This window comes from Opisthocomus hoazin, chromosome 1, assembly GCF_030867145.1.
Source record: "Opisthocomus hoazin isolate bOpiHoa1 chromosome 1, bOpiHoa1.hap1, whole genome shotgun sequence".
NCBI classification, from domain to species: domain Eukaryota; kingdom Metazoa; phylum Chordata; class Aves; order Opisthocomiformes; family Opisthocomidae; genus Opisthocomus; species Opisthocomus hoazin.
This window is the reverse complement of record NC_134414.1, coordinates 123795332-123816072: the sequence shown is the minus strand read 5'-3', so window position 1 is coordinate 123816072 and position 20741 is coordinate 123795332. Positions and strand designations below refer to the sequence as shown.

At 44.0% G+C, this 20741-nt stretch overlaps 2 protein-coding genes across 5 annotated transcripts in view; one reads left to right on the top strand and one right to left on the bottom strand.

Moving 5' to 3' along the window:
• Positions 1 to 5: 5 nt before the first annotated feature.
• MPC2 (mitochondrial pyruvate carrier 2) lies at positions 6 to 7898 on the top strand. Its single transcript, XM_075434713.1, has 5 exons — positions 6 to 235; positions 3957 to 3997; positions 5860 to 5944; positions 6889 to 7000; positions 7656 to 7898. The coding sequence occupies exons 1-5, from the start codon at positions 130 to 132 to the stop codon at positions 7711 to 7713; spliced, it is 402 nt and encodes a 133-aa protein (XP_075290828.1). The 5' UTR covers positions 6 to 129; the 3' UTR covers positions 7714 to 7898.
• Positions 7899 to 9366: 1468 nt separating this feature from the next.
• The window catches only part of MPZL1 (myelin protein zero like 1), a 40658-nt gene continuing 29283 nt past the window's right edge, over positions 9367 to 20741 (bottom strand). The window contains exons 5-6 of one of the 4 annotated variants that reach the window (XM_075434671.1): positions 20257 to 20362; positions 9367 to 14282 (exon numbers count right to left, since the gene is read on the bottom strand). In XM_075434671.1, coding sequence (XP_075290786.1) covers positions 14181 to 14282; positions 20257 to 20362 — 208 coding nt within the window. In that variant the 3' untranslated portion in view covers positions 9367 to 14180. Of the gene's footprint in view, positions 14283 to 20256; positions 20363 to 20741 lie in introns of those variants that run through there. The other 3 variants (XM_075434700.1, XM_075434679.1, XM_075434689.1) reach the window with 3 other exon arrangements.

Below are 20741 nucleotides of genomic sequence, written 5' to 3'. Positions count from 1 at the left end.
GGGGCGACAGGTGGGCGGGGCGCGCTTGGGGGCGGTGGAAGGACGGCGGGTCGCGGAGGGTCAGAGCCGCCGGCACCCGCTCGCCCGCCGCCACCACCAGGCCCCCCGCGGCCGCCTCGCCCTCTCGACATGGCGGCCACCGCCGCGGGGCTCCGCGCCTCCTACCACCGCCTGCTCGACCGCATCGAGCTGATGCTGCCGCCGCGTTTCCGGCCCTTTTACAACCACCCGGCAGGTAACGGCGCGTCCGCCGACGGCCGAGGGACCGCCTTGGCCCCCGGCTGGCTCTGCGGGGAAAGCGTCGGGGGGCCGGGGCGGCGGGCTCCCCGGTCCCGGTTCGGGGGCCCGGAGGCTTGGGCGGCCGCGGGTCTGGGCGGGGAGCGCTGCTGGTCCGGTTTGTGTCCGGCTGCGCGTTGTCCGGTCCCGCCGAAGGCAGCCCGTGGCCTCGGTGAATCCCCGCCAGCGGCCGATCGCGCGTGGAAGGGCTCGAGTTCCCCCGGGAGGAGCTGCCCTTACCCGACCTAGAGCTCACCTTTCCCTCAGCAAACATGGGGGGTGTTTTTTTGTGGTGCTGGGGAGAAGCCTCCTGTAAAGCCATCGGCTTCGGTGCCGCTCCGGTGATGTTTGTCGTGTAAACAGGTGGTGTAGGGTCGTTAAAAACAGCGCTCGATAAAATCCTAGAATTCCCCAGGCTGCCGTCCCACTGCTTTGTTTCGGTGCGATAGGCATCCTTGACTCTTCACCTACCTGGAATACGCACCGTGAAAATGGACTTTAGTTTGTGGGCGGTTGCTCCATCCCCCTGGAGTGGCCCTCTCTTGACATGGAAGCTGTTGCTTTAAGGAAATCGCAATTAAGAGTGAAAACTGCGGCTATCAAAATGTCTGCTTTGTACTGAAACCACTAGGCCAATATATATGTATTCAACATGAGTTGTACTTTCTGTATATAAGGAGTCAGTATGGCCAGCACTTCCACGGTGAAAGCGCCAAGCCTTTGAGTGCCGCATTCGCCCTGGGTGAAGTGTGGCAGCTCGCAATCGCTTTTACTGAGCACGAGGCTTGGCGAGCACTGGCAACATACACGTCCATTCTTCGTCAGAACTGTAGTACCAATTGAAAAAGGCTTTGGAGGTTCTCTTGCAGTGCTTTCTGCTTCACAGAACTGCCTGCGGGCCCCTTTGTTAACCACCACAATGTTGAAATTAATAAAAAACCCTCATGTTTTTAGGCACTGTGTGTGTGTATATGTATATATACATATGTATCTGCCATCATCTGCACCGATGGCATAAGTGAGAAAAGCCACGGAGCAGGCAGGTATGGAAACTGAACCTCTGCCACTTCTGTTTTAGCCTTGAATGTCTTGGAGGTGGGTCTGTGAGAAAGTTATGCAATAAATGGCACTCTGACTGCGAAACAAGTAGGTTAAAAACGACAGGCTCACATTGTATCTCTGATGATACCTAAGTTTCTAGTCTAATTTAAGAATCTAAGTGTCATCATCTTGAAATTATAAATCACTTGTGAGAAATGAAGAACAATGCTTACTTCTTTTCTGTCACAAAGGAAGCTGCCGGTAAAATAATTGATGCCTGGTCTGAAAAGCTGTTTCTGTGGCCGGTGTTGCACAGAGCGAGGCTGGTGGAGGACAGCGAAGAGCCAGGGGTACAGCACACCAACTCCCCCAGATGCCACAGAGCAGGGAACGTGGCTCTTAGCAGCCACGGGCAAGCCTGGGCTGGGCTTGTACTCCCTCTCCTTCGGCCTCTTTGGTTCACTTTGCCTGATGAAACTAAACTCTCCAGGACAAAGACTTCTTACATTTAATAGAAGTCATAAATTCTATAAACTAGTCACGCACATGATATCCAAATTAGCCTCTGGTATGCCCCTGCTCTGACGTGCTGCTGTCACATTCATCCTCGAAAAACCCCAGGTGTCGGGATCTGGGAAGAGCTCGCCCTGGCTGGGTGCTTGCCGGAGTGCCTCCAGGAGAGGTGTTCTGCTTCAGGCGTTTGACAGCCTTCCCTTAGAACAGGCTTGGCTTGGTGCTTCACTTGTTTTCAATTGTTTCTTGCTTTTTTAGTCAGCGGTTTTAGATTACCAATTTATCTATTACTAATAAAACTTAACGTCAGTCGTCTTGAAAACTTTACTAGCCATTAAGCGAATGTCAATTTAATACTTTATACCCACCCCACATTCTCTAGTACTCCAAATCTGAATTTGTATTTTAGAAGAAAATAGATGATAGCAATTATAAATTCGTCTTGCAGAGGTCCCACGGAAGTAGCTTTAAAGAGCTGGATTTGCAGCCTGATACTGACATACTGAGTAGCTGCCTAAGAGAAGAGCAACTGAAGCTTATGTCTTTAAAAGATGAATACTGAGCTGTATTTATTCAACAATATTGGACAGTTTTAGTGGCTGCACAACCCCAGGCATCCTAAAAAAATTTAAATCCTGTGTAGGTAGAAAAATTCAGTTATCCAAGTGAAAAGTAATATGCTAGTAGTTATTAACTGCAGTTTGAAACTTGATCACTGTCACAAGCAGTGTGGGTCTTAGAGCGCTTTATGCAAAGCTGCCAAGCCAGTTTTTGTCGCTTTCTGTGCTACAGGTGCCTTGCCCTTTTATAGATAGGGCTTAGTTGGCTTTATGGTGACATAGGACTTATCCCCCAAATTACGGTTTGCTTCACAGGTGCTTGCTGTAGAAACCTGACGATTAATTTTTCCCAAGTCATAGTTTTAAACTTGAGGGTGCTTAAAACAGGGAGTGTAGTTACTGCAAGGCCTTTTTGAGGCTGAATTGTTAGTGAAAAATTAGCTCACATGAAAAGCAAGCAACCAAAGTCTTAGTGGTTATCATTTATATGTAAAAACTTTACTCATAATGTGTAGCATATTGCAATCAAAACACGCTGAGCAGTGGCTGAGCGAGACCTAAAGCTTAGTGTGTTCTGATGAAATCGGAACCAGTGTCCTGACTGTCTCCCAGTGCGGTGGGTTGATTCTTTGGATCGTGGTCTTGCTTGTAAGACTTCGAGCGGTAGTCCGAGATTAATGATTGCTGGCATGGTTGGCAGTCCGCACGTTGTAGGTGTGGCATTACAGTACTTTGTTTTAACCAACCAGTAGCCATTTTAGCACCGCTGAAAGATACATGTAAGAGAGATGTCTTCCCCCCAGATCCCATTCCATTGACTTTTCTCCCTCGCTTGTCTGGAGTTACACCTCTTCCCCCATTATCCTCCTTTGCCTACTGGTAGATGACTGGGGTGTGGGGCTGATTGGGTGGGAAGCATTGTTTCTGCAGAAAGACAGCGTTGTTCAGAGGTGCAGACTGGAGTTGAATGAGGACGCTCTCCTTGTGACACTTACTGCTACTTATGTTTCTGATTTCTACTCTCAATTTTAACCATCTAATGCCACTGTGCAGCATGTCTTCTGTAGCATCAAAAGATGCACTGTGATTGTGAAGTGAAGGAGGGGCTGACTTGTTACAGTACCAGTAATATAATATTTTGGGGTTTTAATTTACAAGATTCAGTTCACAAACATTTCACATTCTAATTCTGTTAGTCCAGCTGTAGAGTAGCTTTTAATCATTGTATAGAAACTGTCTTCACTATTCCTAGGCCTTATCCTAACTCTTTTCATTATAAATGCATTTTGCCTGCTCTAGTGTCCTTGTTTGCTTACAAATGGAAATACAAAATCCTCCTCATCTGTTGCAGAAATCAGTGGACTGATTGCACCACTGAAGGTTGATGCACTGAGTTGATGAACTAGAAATGTTAGGTGACAGACCTTGTACAGTGGTAGAAACTGTGCTAATATACACAATTCATTATTAAAAAAAAAAAAAACAAAACCCAACAACTTACTGTGGGTATTAAAATGGACACATCTCACTGAATAATTAACTTATTTTATCTTCTCCCCCCCTCAGGTCCCAAAACAGTGTTTTTCTGGGCACCTATTATGAAATGGGTAAGTATAATATGCCAGCTGGTGTTTGGATGTCAGTCAGAGGGCAATCTGCAGCAACCTGTTGAGCAAGCAGCCGTTTCCCAGCAGATAAGTGAGCCTACAGAAAGATGTAATACCAAGGCTCTAATTTTTAATATACATGGAGGAACAAAATTAGCCTTAATAACATATAGCACAACATGCAGGGGATACAGTAGAGGAAAGATGCTTTGTGGAAAAATTGTACTCTTCGCTGAAAGTTTCATGAAAGCTTTGTCTTGTGAAACACTAACTGTTGCTCAAGGTGGGCATGAGTTGGCATATAATTCAAAACCATTAAAGCATGTATTTGTTCTGAGATTGAACTGAAGCCAATTCCTAAGCCACAAAGTTTGAAGGCAGGTTTAAGCATATCAGGGTGCAAGGTAATCTTGAGAAAACATGAGGAGCCGCTGCCTAAAGAAGAGCAAAGGCAACTGCCCTTTCGGCTACCAGTAGTGCTCTGGTCCTGTGCAGTTCTGCTTCCCACCTGGTCACACACCTTGGCTATGTTTGTGAACAGGTGAAGTATATGCCTCCTCCTGATTCATTGTACTCCTCCTAGTTGTTGTATTGGTGCAAGTAGAATAAATGAGCTGTAAAATCACCAAGCTGTTGGATCTCCTCGTTTGATGACAAGCAAGGATATAACCTGCTCTTCCTATTGCCAGCTGGTTTGTAAGCTTGCTATTGTGAACCCTGGCTTTTTATAGGCCACAGGCAACATGTTACACTCTAAGCTGTGGCTTGGTTTCCTTGTCAGTCTAAACTGGAGCTGTGGTAACCGTGGTTAACCTTCCCCTTTCTCAGAGGGCCTCCCAGACAACGGGCTCCTCAGCCTGAGCATACAGGCAACTCTTCTGAGCAGGCTGCTCTAACAAAAGAGCTTACACACCGATGGTTTTTCTTTTGTGAGCATGCAGGTAGAGCTCTCCAAGCTCACAGTGAAGTTCTTCACTGAGAAGTTAAACTGACTTGACTTTCCCCCTGCATGGCAAAGGCACATTTACTGCAGTTACCCAAGCGTGCTGAGAGCCTGTACCTCTGCAGCACCACTGCAGCAACATCAGTCCCAGAAGTGAGGCAGCGCACCGAAGTCTGTACCCTTGAAAACTGGTTTCTTGATAGGAGCTGAAGGAGTCCTTAGTGGCAGTCAGTTAATTAAAAGCGTTAGGACTCTGATTTGTGGGATTTGGGTTTTTTGGTTGGGTGGGGGTTTTTTTGTGAACTCCTGTTCACATGAAGTTGTATTTCCAGTAGAGGGCAATAATGCAACAAAACAACTCAAGCAGCATGTTTGCTACTGACGTTGTCAAGTAGATCAGCCAAGCTATTCCTCACTTCACCTGGAAGCTTTCTACTTTTACTGAAATTATATTAAAAAAGAAGCACTTTTACCTCCTCAGATGAAGCTGGGTGAAGACTATATGGTGTCACACCTACATCTTTATCAGCAATATCTTAGCCTGAGCTTTAGGAAGAAGGGCCTTGTTAAGCTTCTAGTTGTTGCAGGAAAACTTTTTTTTTCCCTTTAGCTGCTTTCTTAAGCAGCTGTGCTTAAATTAACCTTGGTCTTAAATTAATACAAAATTGCCACTGCTTGGGATTGTGTTGCAAGGCAGTCGCATCCCCCGTGACTGTGTTCTTATTCGTGCCACAAGGGACTGGAAGTGGATGGTGTCTCCAAGAGTCTAATTGCCCCGCTCATATAATGCATCCCATCTCCTGCGTAGTGCATATAGAATAAGCACGGAGCTACAGAACAACTTCCCCCTTGTAAAGCATTTGATCTGTTACAGGAGGTCCCGGTACTGGGCTGGTGCTCACTGAATTTCTCTTTACAGGGTTTGGTATGTGCTGGAATGGCTGATATGACCAGACCAGCAGAAAAGCTCAGTACAGCACAGTCTGCAGTACTGATGGCCACAGGTAAAGCCAAAGCTACTCCATGCTTTTACACAGCACCCTCTCTAAAATTATATGCACTTCTTTCCAAATCCTCCATCAGTACTAACCCACTTCTGTAGAAAAGGCTTAACTATAATGTGCCAGCTCTCACTATTGCTGTCGGATGATAATTCTAGGACAGACCTATACTTGTCATTAAATCTGTATGAGTTCTGTGATTATGCAACAGTTTTCTACGCATGTCTTAATTTGGAATTGTCCAGAGCAAGTTGTTATGAGTTAGGATAGGAGTTTCATCCCTTGAGTTACCATGATACCACTCATTCCACTAAGTGACCTCTCTTGCTTCAGGTCAAGTAATTTTGAAATCAGTCCAGGATATAGGGACTTTTTTAGAACATACTTTAAGGGATTAAACAATGGTAGGGTAATTACACTAACGTGACTGGAAAGAATTTCCATGTGAAGAACTTGGAAGCAGTGGTACACAGACTGCTGACTGCTGCACTGCTGCCTGCTGTGAATTTTCACACTGGCAGAAACAATATTCTGTACTCGGAGTGTTCCACCAGATCTTGTCAGGGGCAGGACTTGTGGCAGCTACAGCTGAAAATCAAAGTTACAGCTGCCACTGTCTTCCTTCTCTGGACTTTATTTTGCAATCTGTGCTGGAGAATTAAGGTCTAGACTAATGTAGAGTACAGAGGATCTTTGCTTGATACTAAGACTATGATTGACCTTATTGTCTAGTTATTTTGGAAAAATGCAATACGTACCTGTAGCTGTCCCACTGGCACTGGATGCGCTTTTAACTGAGAAATGGCTAGTTATAAGAAAAGCTTACATGAAGCTGTAAAACTCGTTTACTTAAACTGATCCATGATTCTGTCTCCAAACTTAGGGAAACATCTGAATATTTCACTTCAAAGTCTTAACATCTTTAAACTTTCCCTTTCATTCAACAGGCCTTATTTGGTCAAGGTACTCTCTAGTTATTATTCCTAAAAACTGGAGTCTGTTTGCTGTGAACTTCTTTGTTGGCTGTGCTGGTGGGTCTCAACTCTTCCGAATATGGAGGTATGTATTAAGAAGGGCTACTCTACATACTATAACTGAGCATTCACACCACCTAATCTTAACCAGGAGTTTAGAAATTTTGCCAGCCTCAATGTCAGTGCAACAGGCAAGGGGAACCAAACAATTAATTAAACGTTGCAGAACTTTTTTGCTGCACTGTTAGTTTTCCAGTTGAGTGGGACTGAAGCTTGAAATATTTTCAGTATAGCTAGAACAGGTTTTAAGGAATGCTGTATGTAAGCTGTAGTTTCTAGGTCTAGGGTATTCTTCAACAGCTGTAGGTTTGATTGACAGACAACCTAGACTTTCTCCTCCTCCTGAGCTTTGCACATCTGTCAGCTTTGTGTTGAATTGTGTCAGTTCCAGCTGCATCAAAGAGTTCTTAAGCAGAGCAGCTTTTATTTTTTTTTTTTTAATTATTTCTTGAGGAAAAATTTAGTGTTCTCTTTTTTTTTTTTTTTCAGTACTGGCCAGGAATGAGGCAAGCTTAGCAACTAATTTGGAACTTCTGTGAACTAAACTATCCTATTCTGAGTTTCCACCCTCAAGACCATTGTAATTTTAAACCTCATCTGAACAGATTGTTAGGAAGACACTGTTACTGTAACTGGTGTTCTATTCTTAGTCTGTGCTTTTTTTTTTTTCCCACCTATAGGTACAATCAGGAACTAAAAGCAAAACAACAAGAGCACCTGCAGCAAAGAGATGCTTAATGCGACACGTCAAATCCAACCACGCACAAACCCTTCCCCATGGGACCCAGCTTCACTAATTTTCATCTTTTTTCCTCTGAGAAAATGAAAGAGGAAATTTAAATGTTTAGAGAGCAAGTGTTTTCTAAGTGCAAATAACAAAGTATCTCCATACATTTAAATAAAGTGCAACCTTTTAAATTGAAGTAGTATTGTGTGTCTTACATTGTCTCTTTAAAAGAAACTGATTGTGGATTGTGCCTTGAATGAGTTGCTGGGCCCCACCTTGTCTGACTGCTGAACAGTGCCTGGAGTGACAGGGTACTGGTGACCGGGAGTGACAGGGTAATGGTGACCGTCAGCCAGAGCCTCAGCCTGAAGTAATCTTTTAATGTTGCGGTGAGACCTGGGCAGGGGTGTTAACCATACTTTCAGTAACCAACAACAGTAGCGTTTGCATTTCATTCCCCGGTGCTCTCCCCTGGTAGCATAAGGATATTCCTTTCAGCTGCAGCTCTGTGTATCTTCATTTATTTCCCAGCCACCACTGCCTTTAACAAGATGAGGGCAAACTAGTATGCGCCACTGGTGTTTTAGCTTTTGTCATCCTTTACAACTAGAAGCAGAAAATGGGCACATTTAAGTACCTAGTTCTTGTAAGAGTGAAAAATAAACAGCCAAAACTTCTATTTGTCACCTTCCATCCCCTCCTTAAGTACATACAGATTTCCTGTGAAGGTGTGCACTCAGGAAACATGTACGTTCATGTCAGTTCTCAAGAGCTTTGAAAGCAGTGGTCTGCTCCCATCAGTGGCATGTTTGTGAGTAAACACTGACGCCTTCCCTGAAAGTCAACATCTCTCCCTACTTACTCTCCTGTAAAGAGGAAAAACGTGCCACTCTGATTGGAGCAAAGGTATTACATTACACTGCAACAGCTCATCTGTTACCGAGAAGTAAAAGGCAAGTGTGCCCAGAGCATGGCATCAATGAGTTTTCCTGGCAGGTTCTCCAAGACCTCTTGCACCAAAGCTAGCAAGGACTTAGTACCAGAGAGCAGGAATTTATATCCAGAAGAAAAAGATGACTGTAAGACAGAGTGGCTGCTTCAGGATTCAGCTTTCAGGAAGATGAAGGCCCTGAAATACTGGAGTTTTGCAAAGTCCTCATATTAAGCCTCTCTCCACTCCTACTTCCCTCCAATTCCATCTGAGCTATCACTCCAGCATGGCAAGGGTGGAGAGGAAAGGAAACTGTTCTATAGCTACCAAAGCTACAGCACCTTGTGGCACTGATGTCCTCTCTCACCCTACGTATAATGTCGTATTACCCAGTGCAGAGTGTTTGTGCAGGATGGTTTAAGGAAAGCATTTTCCGTTCTTACAAGACAGGCACCTGAGAGTCTGTCAGCTCCCCTTTTCCAGAGGCCGTCCTGCCATGACGCTATTTCTCTCCTGTGCATATTCTGCTACAGTTGCACTTGCATTTCTTGGTTCTCCTGGCTGAAGTGGTAATACAGGGGGTATCAATTCAAGTGGTGAACTCTCCCAGCTGTGTTGTTTGCTGAGCAAAGACTGCAGTAACTGAAGAATATTGCCAGAGAGAGGGGTGGGTGTATTTCAGTCCTCCTCCCTTCCCAGTCTCTAACCAGATAAGACTCGTCCGGCAAACCAGTAATGGGAAAAAAAAAAAGTGTATTAAAATATTCACAAGATTACAATAGAAAACATGAAAGTCCATTCAAGAAAAAATATCCAAGATAACTGTTTCCAGAGGAGTCTGTAAAAGCAAAAGCACTAACAGTTGGTACACTGGCTCTTCATGTAATCAGGCCATGCAATGCATATCTAGCTCCCTCACACAGATTATACACCTGTCTTACAGGTGTTTGTTCTCTTGCACACCTCCAAGACAGAAGTCTGCACAAGAAAATTACCCAGTCTACGTTTCCAACTACATTTACCACACAAAAACAGCTGGCATTGCAGGGAGACAGAAAACATTGCACAGCACACTGATCTCCAAAGGCATTGAACTTACATTTTAGAGTGCAAAAATACCTTTAAATGAAAGGGCTTATTAGCTTTAGGGCAGTGAAGAGAAGGGAAAGAGAAGCCTCAAAAAGAGTATAATTGCCGAGCATAGTTAATATGGTTTTGTAGTGTCCCGTATAAAAATGTTACACAGATATTAGCACCACAGGGGTGTGGCCATGGCCCAGAAGTCTTGCCCACCTTCTCGGCTTTGATGGTTTTAAAGGGAAAATATTTCCATCACCTTATACAGCAAGAACATTTTGTATTTGAGGTCCTAGGTAGATACATTAATAATGTAAACTTCCAAGACAAGATTTCAACACAGAGTGGAGGCATTTTGGTTATGAATCAAACAGCCCACACTTCACCTCAGTGAATCCACTCTAAGGCAATGCAGCTTCTAAGCTGCATATACACATTTACTGCAGTTACAAGATGGATGGTTACCTAAACAATTCTCACAGGTTTAAAAGTTAAAAACCTAATTCCAGCTCTTCTAGTCATAAACTGAAATCTCACTAAAGCTTTGAGAGAAAACAAAACCCTACGGGTCTCCGGTTATAAAAGTGACACATCATTCAGTCAGTTACAGGGACATATTTTCCACCCTGCATGCCATTTCATCAACATGCCGACCATCTCTCTCACAGAACAGCTGCTGAAGTCAAAAGGGGCAACGGAGATTGGATGTACTGACTACAGCTACCAATTTACTTAGATTGATACTTTACAATTATTTGTAATCCTCTTCTCAAAATTCCTTTATAGTAACCAAAAATAAGGAAGAATATATTCAATGTTAGTAAAAAGCTAAAACTTCTCCACTTTGCAGTTCTGCTGCAAACAGGGAAGAACAATGATGCCGTTCATACCCTGGCTGGCTTTGCGCGAGAGCCCCGGCTGGCAATCCAAACGGCACTCCTGCAACGGGTAGCAGGTCACTTTGACCCATAAAACACCATTTTTTTCCCCTCAGATGAGAAACTGATTTCAGCTTGATCCCAGTTTTGTTTACAAGACGAATAGAAGAGAATTAATTGCGAGTCTTTTACATCCCACAGACGTTCCCCAGCTCCACTACCCAGGAGGGAAGACCCACATAACGATTCTAGTCATTTACTGCTCCCTCAGGAGAGGCCGCCTACCCCTCAGCTGTGCTGCAGCAAGCCTGCCATGCAGGCCTGCTTTTTAAAATAGACGGTCTTAAAAAGAGCTAGCAGCAGTACTACGACAGGACAACACACTTAGTGTTCCTCAAAGTCCCAGCTGTTCCCTTCCACCTGCAAAAAACAGCATCAGAGAACTCAGAGAACAGCAGTAGAGCTAACAGAGTTAAAACTTCTGGCCACCATAATAATAATAATAAACCAATAAAATAAATAAAAGCAATGGAATGAGATGTTTCCTAAAGTTAGTTAGCACCAGCCAGATCAACATGTCTCCTAAAGTTAGCACCAGATCAGCTTCTTCCTAAAGACAGCACCAGCCAGATGAGCATGTTTCTTAAGGTTAGCACCAGATCAGGATTGAGCTCAGATTCTCCAGTATATTCCGGCAGGAAAAGAAACAAACATTAGTGGCAGACTTCAGAGCCAAGAACAGCCCTGTCTTCTCATAGCAGCAAGTTTTTGATTGCTACATGCATCACATTTCTCCCTCTTACTCTAAAATGTCTGGGAGAAAGATGGTGATGCACAGGGATGAACACAGGCAGATCAAAATCAAGTTTCTCCATCAACCATAAAGCATTCGTTTCTTACTAAGTGTAAAACAAAAGTTACGAAGTAACAGCCTGGTAGTAAAGAAAGTAGCAGCAGCAGGATTCATCCTGATCTTAATGAGGCTTCTAACAAAGGCAGGTATTGTCAGGAAACCAGTGAAGTCTGATCCTGATGAAAGAATATAGTGTTGGCATACTCAGCTTTGTTGGGAAAAAAACCCGCTGTACACAACATAGTTATTGAAGTTGCACTGTCATAATTAAGGGATTATGTGATGTTACAGTGGAATGTAGGCTTAAGTTTGCAAATATCAAGTGAGTGTTGCAAGCTCCAGAGAGGAGAGGATAAGAATTCAAACCAAGTTTTCAAGTGACAAATAGAAGGTCTGAAAAAGCTGTAACATAATTACTGCAGAGATACATTCGCAGACAATACAAAGCCAGGAGCTGCTGGCATACCAGATGGTTGTGGGGCTATTTGGAGGGACCTGGACAGGCTGGAGAACTGGGCTAAGAGGAATTTAATGAAGTTCAAGAAGGAGAAGTGCAGGGTCCTGCACTTTGGGAGGAACAACCCCATGCACCAGTACGTGGCAGGGTCGCCTGGCTGGAAAGCAGCCTTGCAGAAAAGGCCCTGTGGGGGTCCCAGTGGACACCAGGTTGAACATGAGCCAGCAGTGTGCCCCTGCTGCAAAGGCAGCAAATTATATCCTGGGCTGCATCAGGCAAAGTGTTGCCAGCAGGTCAAGGGAGGTGATTATTCCCCTTTATTCAGCACTGGTGAGGCCACACCTGGAGTACGGTGTCCAGTTTGGGGCTCTCCAGTGCAAGAGAGATATGGACTCACTGAGCGAGTCCAGTGCAGGACTACAAAGATGATAAAGGAACTGGGGTATCTTTCATACAAGGGAAGACTAAGAGAGTCGGGACTGTTCAGCCTGAAGAAGAGAAGGTTGGGGTGCGGGTGGGGGTGATATCATATCAATGTGTATAAATACTCAATGGTAGGGAATGCAGAGCACTACTCTTCTCAGCAGTGCTCACTGGTAGGACAATGAACAGAAATTTGAAAAAAGGAAATCCCACCTGAAGACAAGGAAGCACTTTTTTTTACCCTTTGATCACTCTGAGTGATCAAACAGTGGAACAGGTTGCCCAGATATGTTGTAGAGTTTCCATCTGTGGAGATACTCAAAACCCAACTGGGCACAGTGCTGGGCAACCTGCTCCAGCTGACCCTGCTTGAGGAGGGAGGGTTTGGACTAGACGATCTCCAGAGGTCCCTTCCAATCTGAACCATTCTGTGACTGATTCTGTGAAATAGACTGGACTAGAAGATGAGTGAAAAATCAGAGAGAAGGGGTTATGGCAGACCAAACTGAAAATTTTTTGTTACTACAAAAAAGCCAACATCACATTATGATGTACAAAACAGAAATCCTTCTCCTATATGCTATTCTGAGAAGACCTCAGCTGGAATGCCACTTCCAGTTCTGACCACCAGATTTCAGGATACAAATGGCTCAGCTAAAGAAAGATCTTCTTCAGCAGAAGAGAACAGAGATCCTTAGCAATCTATGAGGAGTTTAATCTAGAAACAAAGAGCTGGGAAATCATATTCAAGTAGTAGACTTGCAGAGAGGAAGGAAATCCAACTGCCCTTCACATCCTCTGTGCAAATAGAGGTTACACAAAAAAACACACATCAGAAAAAGAGTGAAGCCCTAGAATTCCTCCAGAGGCCATGCAGCCTCCACTACAGGCTTTTAAGAACAGATAGAGCATCTCTAAGGAAGTGACAGCGATATAATGGAGCCATGGGAGAGAGGCGAGGGAGCACTACAGCTTCCAGATCCCTTGGGAGCCCTTTTTCATGCTTATATGAAATGACAGAGCTTCAAGGAAGAAATATTTCATTGAAAGGTTCAACAGAGTCTGAGACAACCACCTACAGCTATAGCTTCCTATCCCTTTAACTCACTAGCCCTTAAGTTTTCACAGGTAGACTACCATTCCACAAAAGTCATTAGATCAACACTATCCCTGTACCTTAAAGGACTAAGCTTAAATAGATGGGATCAACACAGAAGCAAACGGTTCTGTGACCTAGGTTACACAGGTCAGGCAGGCCTAAACATTTCCTTCACCTACACTGCTAAGACACACATTTCTGATAGCTAGGAGTCACTACTTGGCTTACAAGACCAAGTGACAGTGTCTAGTTTATATGAGAAGGCAGCTTGCACTGAGAATCTAATCAAGGAAAGATGAATACCCTGTATACATAAAGAACCCTGTGAATATAAAGAAGATACCTTCTTTATATCCAACTCAGAAAAAGAAATTAGGCTCTATAAGCAAAAACAAGAATCTCCAGGTCAATCTAGAATCTTCAGGCATCTTCCAGTTTCTCCATTAATAATCAAGATAAAAATATTTTAAAATTGTGATGCGAGTTTTCACTTTCTCTCTCGTCACACAAGATACAAAAAAGAATATTGGCAATTTGTAAGCAAAATTCTTACCGCATTTCAACATGCAACATTGGTCTCACTTCTGTACGATTAAATAAACTATTTACACACAATACATATATATCTTTCCCTCTGTATCCACATGCATTGGTCCTAGCCTAGGCACCAAAGGCCACATGTGAGTTCTCTGGGTCAGATCTTGTTCAAGCAATTCCAGTCTGAATGTGTGTTTTCCTTTGGATAGCTTAGGATCTCATCTCAGTTCTTCCGAATATCAGCGTAGACCACAGACTCAGACTTGTTAATCTTGTCGCTGTGCTGTCCGCCGGAGTGATCTAACTGCGCGTAAATGACTGGGCCCTGGGAACAGAACAAAAAGGCACAATCAGTACTTTTCGGAACAGACCGTATTGCCCCTCGCTTCCGCAGGGGCTGCAGCAAGACCAAAGCCAAAGCAAGACCACAGAGCTTTTATGACTGCTAACGGCACTTTGAAGCAGGTGGAATGAACCCTCGCCTACAAATGAGCTCTAGTCTGCCACCTTGCTCTTATCAGACCAGCACGCCAAACAGCACCACCGCCTCCTGGCCATACCGCTAGGGACGCGTGCTCCTCACCGAAAGCAAAATCTAGAATCCTCTGTTCTGAAAAGCAGCAATTCTTACGTGCTGTGGAGCAAAGATAGATGGCTTAGCTGGATGCATGCCAGATTTAATATTTTTCAAGAGGAACTGTACTACAGATCTACCAGCAGGCAGCCGAGCATACTCCCCGTACTGCCACTCCAGCCCTGCAAATCCCAGCGCAGCGGTACCACTCGGACAACGAGGCAGAGAACAAACCTGCAGCCACCTTACAACACCAGTCACTGCCCAAGCAAGGGATGGGATCAAGACTTACACAGCAGCGAGACAGAAAATACTGAAACAGCGCAGTAACGCAGAATTCTTACCTGACTTTTGAGCCGACCCAGGCAGTCGGTGCCTCCACAGACACACTGGGCACACACGGCCACACACCTTCGTTATATCGGCTGGGGTGCAGTGGAGGACATTACAGCACCATCTCTCAGCAGAGCGTGCAAACATGCCAGCACCTTCCTAAAACACCATGTCCTCCAAAGCACAGCCCATAGGAAAGCAAACTGCAGCTATTCGAGACAGGCTGAGGACAGGACTGCAGCCTACCAAGAGCAGGTACCCAACAAGATAGGTGGGACCTTTAGGGAAAGGTCTGACCTACAGCTCCCATTCTGCACACCCAGACTGACACAAGCACAGAGCAGAAGGCTGCGACCACTTACCAGGTGACCTCAGCAGAGAGACCACAAACACCCCACACACACACCCTGAGCAGGAGGGAAAGGCACTGTCCTATTCAGGAGGTGGTTGGGTGGGTGGGGGAAATTACAAAGAGAGATGGTTTAGTTTGGTTGTGGCTTTTCTAGCAGTTTTTGCTTCAAAACTATCTCATCCATTTAACTCTGTTTCCATTTCACTTATGTCCCAGAAAGAAGCGGCCTTTCACAGGCATTACTCCCACCCCCTTCTCGCCAGTACTTTTAGTATCCCGCTAAATCAGAAAACATCTCTACGGAACTGACCCAGAAATCCTTCCATCCATCTTCCAAAGCAGTTAGGACCCAGAGGTTAAAAGAGACCTTCTGTACAGAAAATTAAGTCCCTGAAGGACTATACCGGGGTACACTTCCACACAGCTGTTTTCCCCTCAACACAACAGCAAAGCATGCACCTGCTAAATGCCTTGTTCTCTTTCCGAGACTCAAAGTTTCTTCCTTCCAGGTAAAACATTTCCCAATTGATAAAGAGTAGAGGAAGGAGAAGGACAGAAGGATGAAAACTTGTGAGCAGATATAAAACGGTGAGTATAAATAATCGACTGAGGAAATGCTCAAAAAAAAGACGCTGACGTCTCAGAATATTCTAAATTTAAAGTCTCATTAGAATAACTTTTTTTTCTTTTTCTGCTGTTGGCTCTCATGTTGGTCTGGTCTCCAACATTATATCAGGATTACATTACTAATTCCAATTAAGAGCCCAGTGTCTATACAAACTTCAAGGCAATGTGACCCTAAGGTCTATTTGTAAGCAATTTTGGAAGTCTCATCTGCCTGAAGCCATAGGTCCAGAGTGTGACAAATTCAGCTCAAGAGAACTTCCTATCAGTTTAAAAAGAAAAAATAAATCTACAACTGCATGAAGTATTCACTATGACAATTCACGTTTAGTTCAAATAATTCTGATAGGTCAATTTTCTACCACAGGAGTTCATTAAGGATCAGTTATCACTATTCTAATCATGCTAGGTTAAATATAGTTATTCTGCTGCAATCATCATGTTAGGTGGTGGTGGAGAGATTGACTGGCATGATCACCTGAGCTAAACCAAACTATCACCATCTCTGTGTGTTCACTATGACCTAAGTAAGCAGTAGATTACCTAACACAGAGAAAAGGAGGATCAAGTATTTACTGTAATGGTCCATCTATTTGATTTGCTGCCAACTGATTTTCTAGCTGATTATAATCATCACCAGGGCCAATTTTCCTGCATCTGATAACTCCAGTGATCTGAATCTTTGTAAAGACTCTTATTCCACAAGCAAAAGCTTCAAAAAAGTCTAAACAATTCAAAACTTTCACCTAACGCCAAATCAGCTCATCCTGACTCTTCAGAACCAGACGACCAACCAGCGCTGCCACATAAAACTCAGCATTCCCCTAACCCTTACAATTTTTCCACTCAGAACTGAAGGGAAAAAAGTAGCTGGTGTACTGACACCTTGTTATAGGTTTGTCAGCAGAGTCATGAATTGCAAGTTACAGCAAAGAAAAAGGAATTGCAAAGTTATACCACCATGGTCTAACAGTGGTCTACAGTATTTTCAGATGTTTTAGATTCTGAAAGAAGTTGCAACTACCAGAGATTCCAGCTCCAGGAAATTTACCTGAAATTTAAGTCAAGATTCCCAGCAGCATGAACTTCTCCTTCCCAGGGTCCTGCGGTCCAGCTCAAAGCCTGGAACACAGCTCAAACAGAGCCTGTTCAGCTATGGCTTAAACCAGAAAAAGCAAAGCCAGAGATTTGCACCTAAGTTAACGTAGCTTTAGTGCTCCTCACCTCTACACTGACAGACCTACCTGCTTAGGATCTCTACACCATACTGCTCCATACATGAGAAACACAGTTCTATGGAATTTACACTTTAAGATCAGCGGTCCTTCAGCCTGCCCAGAAATGAACACTCAGGTACTTTCAAAGCACAAGAACAAATGACAGCCACCTTCGCATACCTTGGCGCAACACACATCTGCCTTCCAGTATGCCTGCTGCAACCCAGACCACCAGCTAAACAAGGACATCCATCTGGGAAACACATACAGTTCTTGCCTTCCTTGGAAATGCTTTTCTCACTCATCTGAGTAACAGTCATGGTACAATACGAGTCACTAGGGAATGATGGCATAGAGAAGAAACACCACATACAAATTTGACAGGACAGAACATAGCTCCCTGCTGAGAAGGGAGACACAGTGAAAACAAGCGAAGCGGATATAACCAGCTGAACACTCACAGAATCAGATAAGCATACTTTCAGCACCCTGGGGCACTCCAGAAAGCAAGATCCACACTTGATCTTGATAAACTTGCAACCAAAACACAAAGCAAGTGCAGGCTCAAGTGCACTTTCAGCTGTGATGTGGTCAAATACTTCATCACTGATTCTTAAACTGATACATAAATAACAAAATGAATAAACTTCATTTAATAAATTTAAATGCCACTCTTCGAGAACAAACACCTGTATCGCTGCTTTTAACTTGCAGAAGCGGGGGTTGTGTATTTATATTCACAGTTCTTCTCCACCAGTGAAGCACGAAGCATTCAGTCACCTCCTACACATCCTACTTGGTAAAAGGCTACAAGGACGTCCACAGGCTTTTACTGTCTGAGGGTAGCACTGACTGAACCACTGGTCTAAAGCTGCCAGGCAATCCCAGACACAAAAGCGCGCCTCAATCAGCAAGCAGCCTGCAACAGCTTCTGGGAACTGCTAGGAATCCGACTATCCGCGTTTCACCTACACCACAGCTCAAAAGCTTGAATACTACAAATAATTTCTTGATTACCCAGAAATAACAGGTTTTATTTATATGTGATGCTAGATTTCAAGTATGTTATTTTGCATGATGATATCACCTATTTTTCTTTCAAAAACAATGGCTAGAAGTCAAAAATGTGTAAATCAATTGCAATTTAGTTTCCTCACTGATTTAAACCATCTGTCAAAAATCTGATCTACCCTGATTTTATTGTGGATCTTTACAAAGAAAAGTAAATATGTTTCCTTGCTGTTCTGTAAAGATCGGGCAAATGCTTAACAGAAGGTAGAGGAACCACTTGCTGCTAGGAATGTTTGCCAAGAAAAGAAAATCCAAACAAAGCTCTCTGCCTGACGGAAGAGATCCAAAACTAAGAAACTAAACTAAAACTAAACAAAACTAAAGCCATTTGCCATATTTTTCCTTTGAGGTCAGGAGAGTTCACACTTCGGATTTTCCTTTAGGAACTTACCAGCAGGAAGACCCTGGAGGACCCCGTCAAGGAATAAGTAGACTGGAGTGACTACAGGAGGGCAAAAGCACACTGACTCTCAGCTATCTTTACAAAGTTTAGATTACCTCTGACATGTTCCTTCCAGCACACTGAGACCCAGAACACGGGGGACACAGAAGGGTGAGGACACAGCAAGTTTTCACACCAAAATGTTACACAGAAGATAAAAGTATTTTTGCTTTCAGGATGTAAGTGCAGAACAGCAAAACTCTTCCTCCACGTAGTCTCAGGGCACTTGCATGTACTGCTTCGTACCATGGCAGTAATTAGATAAAACGTCTTGGTCTTTTGACCTAGGGAAGTTGGCTCCAAGTTACTGCAACATACATCCCACATGTAAGCTTTTTTATTCCCCCATTCTAGACGCCCCTCCCACGGACCAGAAAATTCAAGCTTTACCTAGGCCTTGTAGGCAGCCTGCTGTTACTAGACCCACTCCACTCAAAGTCTGAACTATTTTTAAATCTTGTAACTTCAGTATATTGCCTTTATGTTTAGAGAATAATGGTTGTCTGAAGGCAGCAGGTAACTTTGTCGGCATTTGTGCTAGAACTCTGGAAATACTGCACCTGCCAAGAACAAGATGCATTTCAAAACCAGACTGGAAGCCCAACTTGGGACTTTTTCCAGCTCACTGTTAGCACTGTATTTTTTTTCCCTGTAGTGTTAACACATTAACACACATCTCCATTATTTTGTCAGGAGAAATTAAGAAATCAGGTATGAACTCTGATATAGAAACCCATCGGTTCACACACTTCTCTGCAGCCACTTGCTAAAAGGTGTCTAATTAAGAAAAAGTCCATTTTGGACTTCAACTCACTCAGGATCCATACCTCCACAGGCAAATTGCTGGAAATACGCAAATCAAGAGGTAAGAAACAGCTTACAAATAAGGATATCCTGTACACTGTTAACAGGTAACTATTTATTGCGTAGAATCCCTGTCTGACTCATGCTCTCTCTGACTGATTTCCCACGGGATGTTAAGTCTGGATAAGAGCCACCTTTTTCCTTCCAAGTCAGCAGAACTTTGCCAACAGCAGCCAGCACAAGACAAAGCGTGGCAATTTCAAGCCCACAAAAGTTGGGTGGCTTAGCAGAGGAGTGCTCTCAGCAGCAAGAGGCACCTTCAAACTGATGATCACTGTTCAGTGTTTGCACTGTGCTGGCTCATTCCCTTGTGAAGGAAATACATGCCACAGGGCATGCCCCTTCACAGGGATGACAGAGTAAGTAAAACTCCTCCCCATTGCAATCCTAGAACAGATTAGGCAGCTTTATGGGGTGATTATGCATCTAGTAGACAATGTTGCCTCTACAGCTAACCACTGCCCACTCCTCATCCTTGACAGGCTCTCATCCTTATACTTCACTGCCGCTTGTGTATGGTAACGCGCAAGATCAGAACCATCTTTTTTTTATACATTAGTACAAAAAGGGCATAAAACTCCATCTCAACTAATATCAAGACACTATTCTTTCAATCGCATTCAGCCTTCTACGGACGAGCTCACCAGTCCCAACTTACTGTCCATCCCTTGTTCAGAGAAGACACTTTTACCACCCCCAGCCCTCATCACCTTAACAGACAGCACCTAATTCATCTGTCCCACCCTGCCTTTATCTTTTCCATGCCATCTCCCCCACACTTTGGGAGGATCCTGCTTTGGGAAGCCGCAGGAAGGAGTTTACCTGGTGTGATCTGGCGGGCACGCTGTTTACCAGACCCTCTGTGTCGGAGGGCGACTTCTGCGGAGCCTGCTTAACCGGTGCCATCAAGCTCTCAGATGTACTGCAGCTGACGAGGTGGCAGAGCAGAGTTTGCACGACAATGTTCAAGAGGCACACAAAAGAAAAAAAAAAAAAAAAGAACAAAAACAAAAAACGAGTGATGGCAAGATGAATGTGGCAGATTATGCCAAAGTAAAAATGAACATAACGTATTCTGAAATAAACACATATAATTCTCCATCTCTCCCCAGACATTTTTCTGCCCTTCCTCCCAGAGTCTCACTGGTAAGCAACACACAGGAACAACTATTAACATAGGACAGCAGCTCCTCCAAAACCCCTGTTCCTTAGATATTCCCATTCAACCCAACCTGTCTAAAACCATAAGCGTTTTCTTCACTGAGGCTTCAGACTCAGTCAACAGCAGTAAACAGCAATCGTCTCCT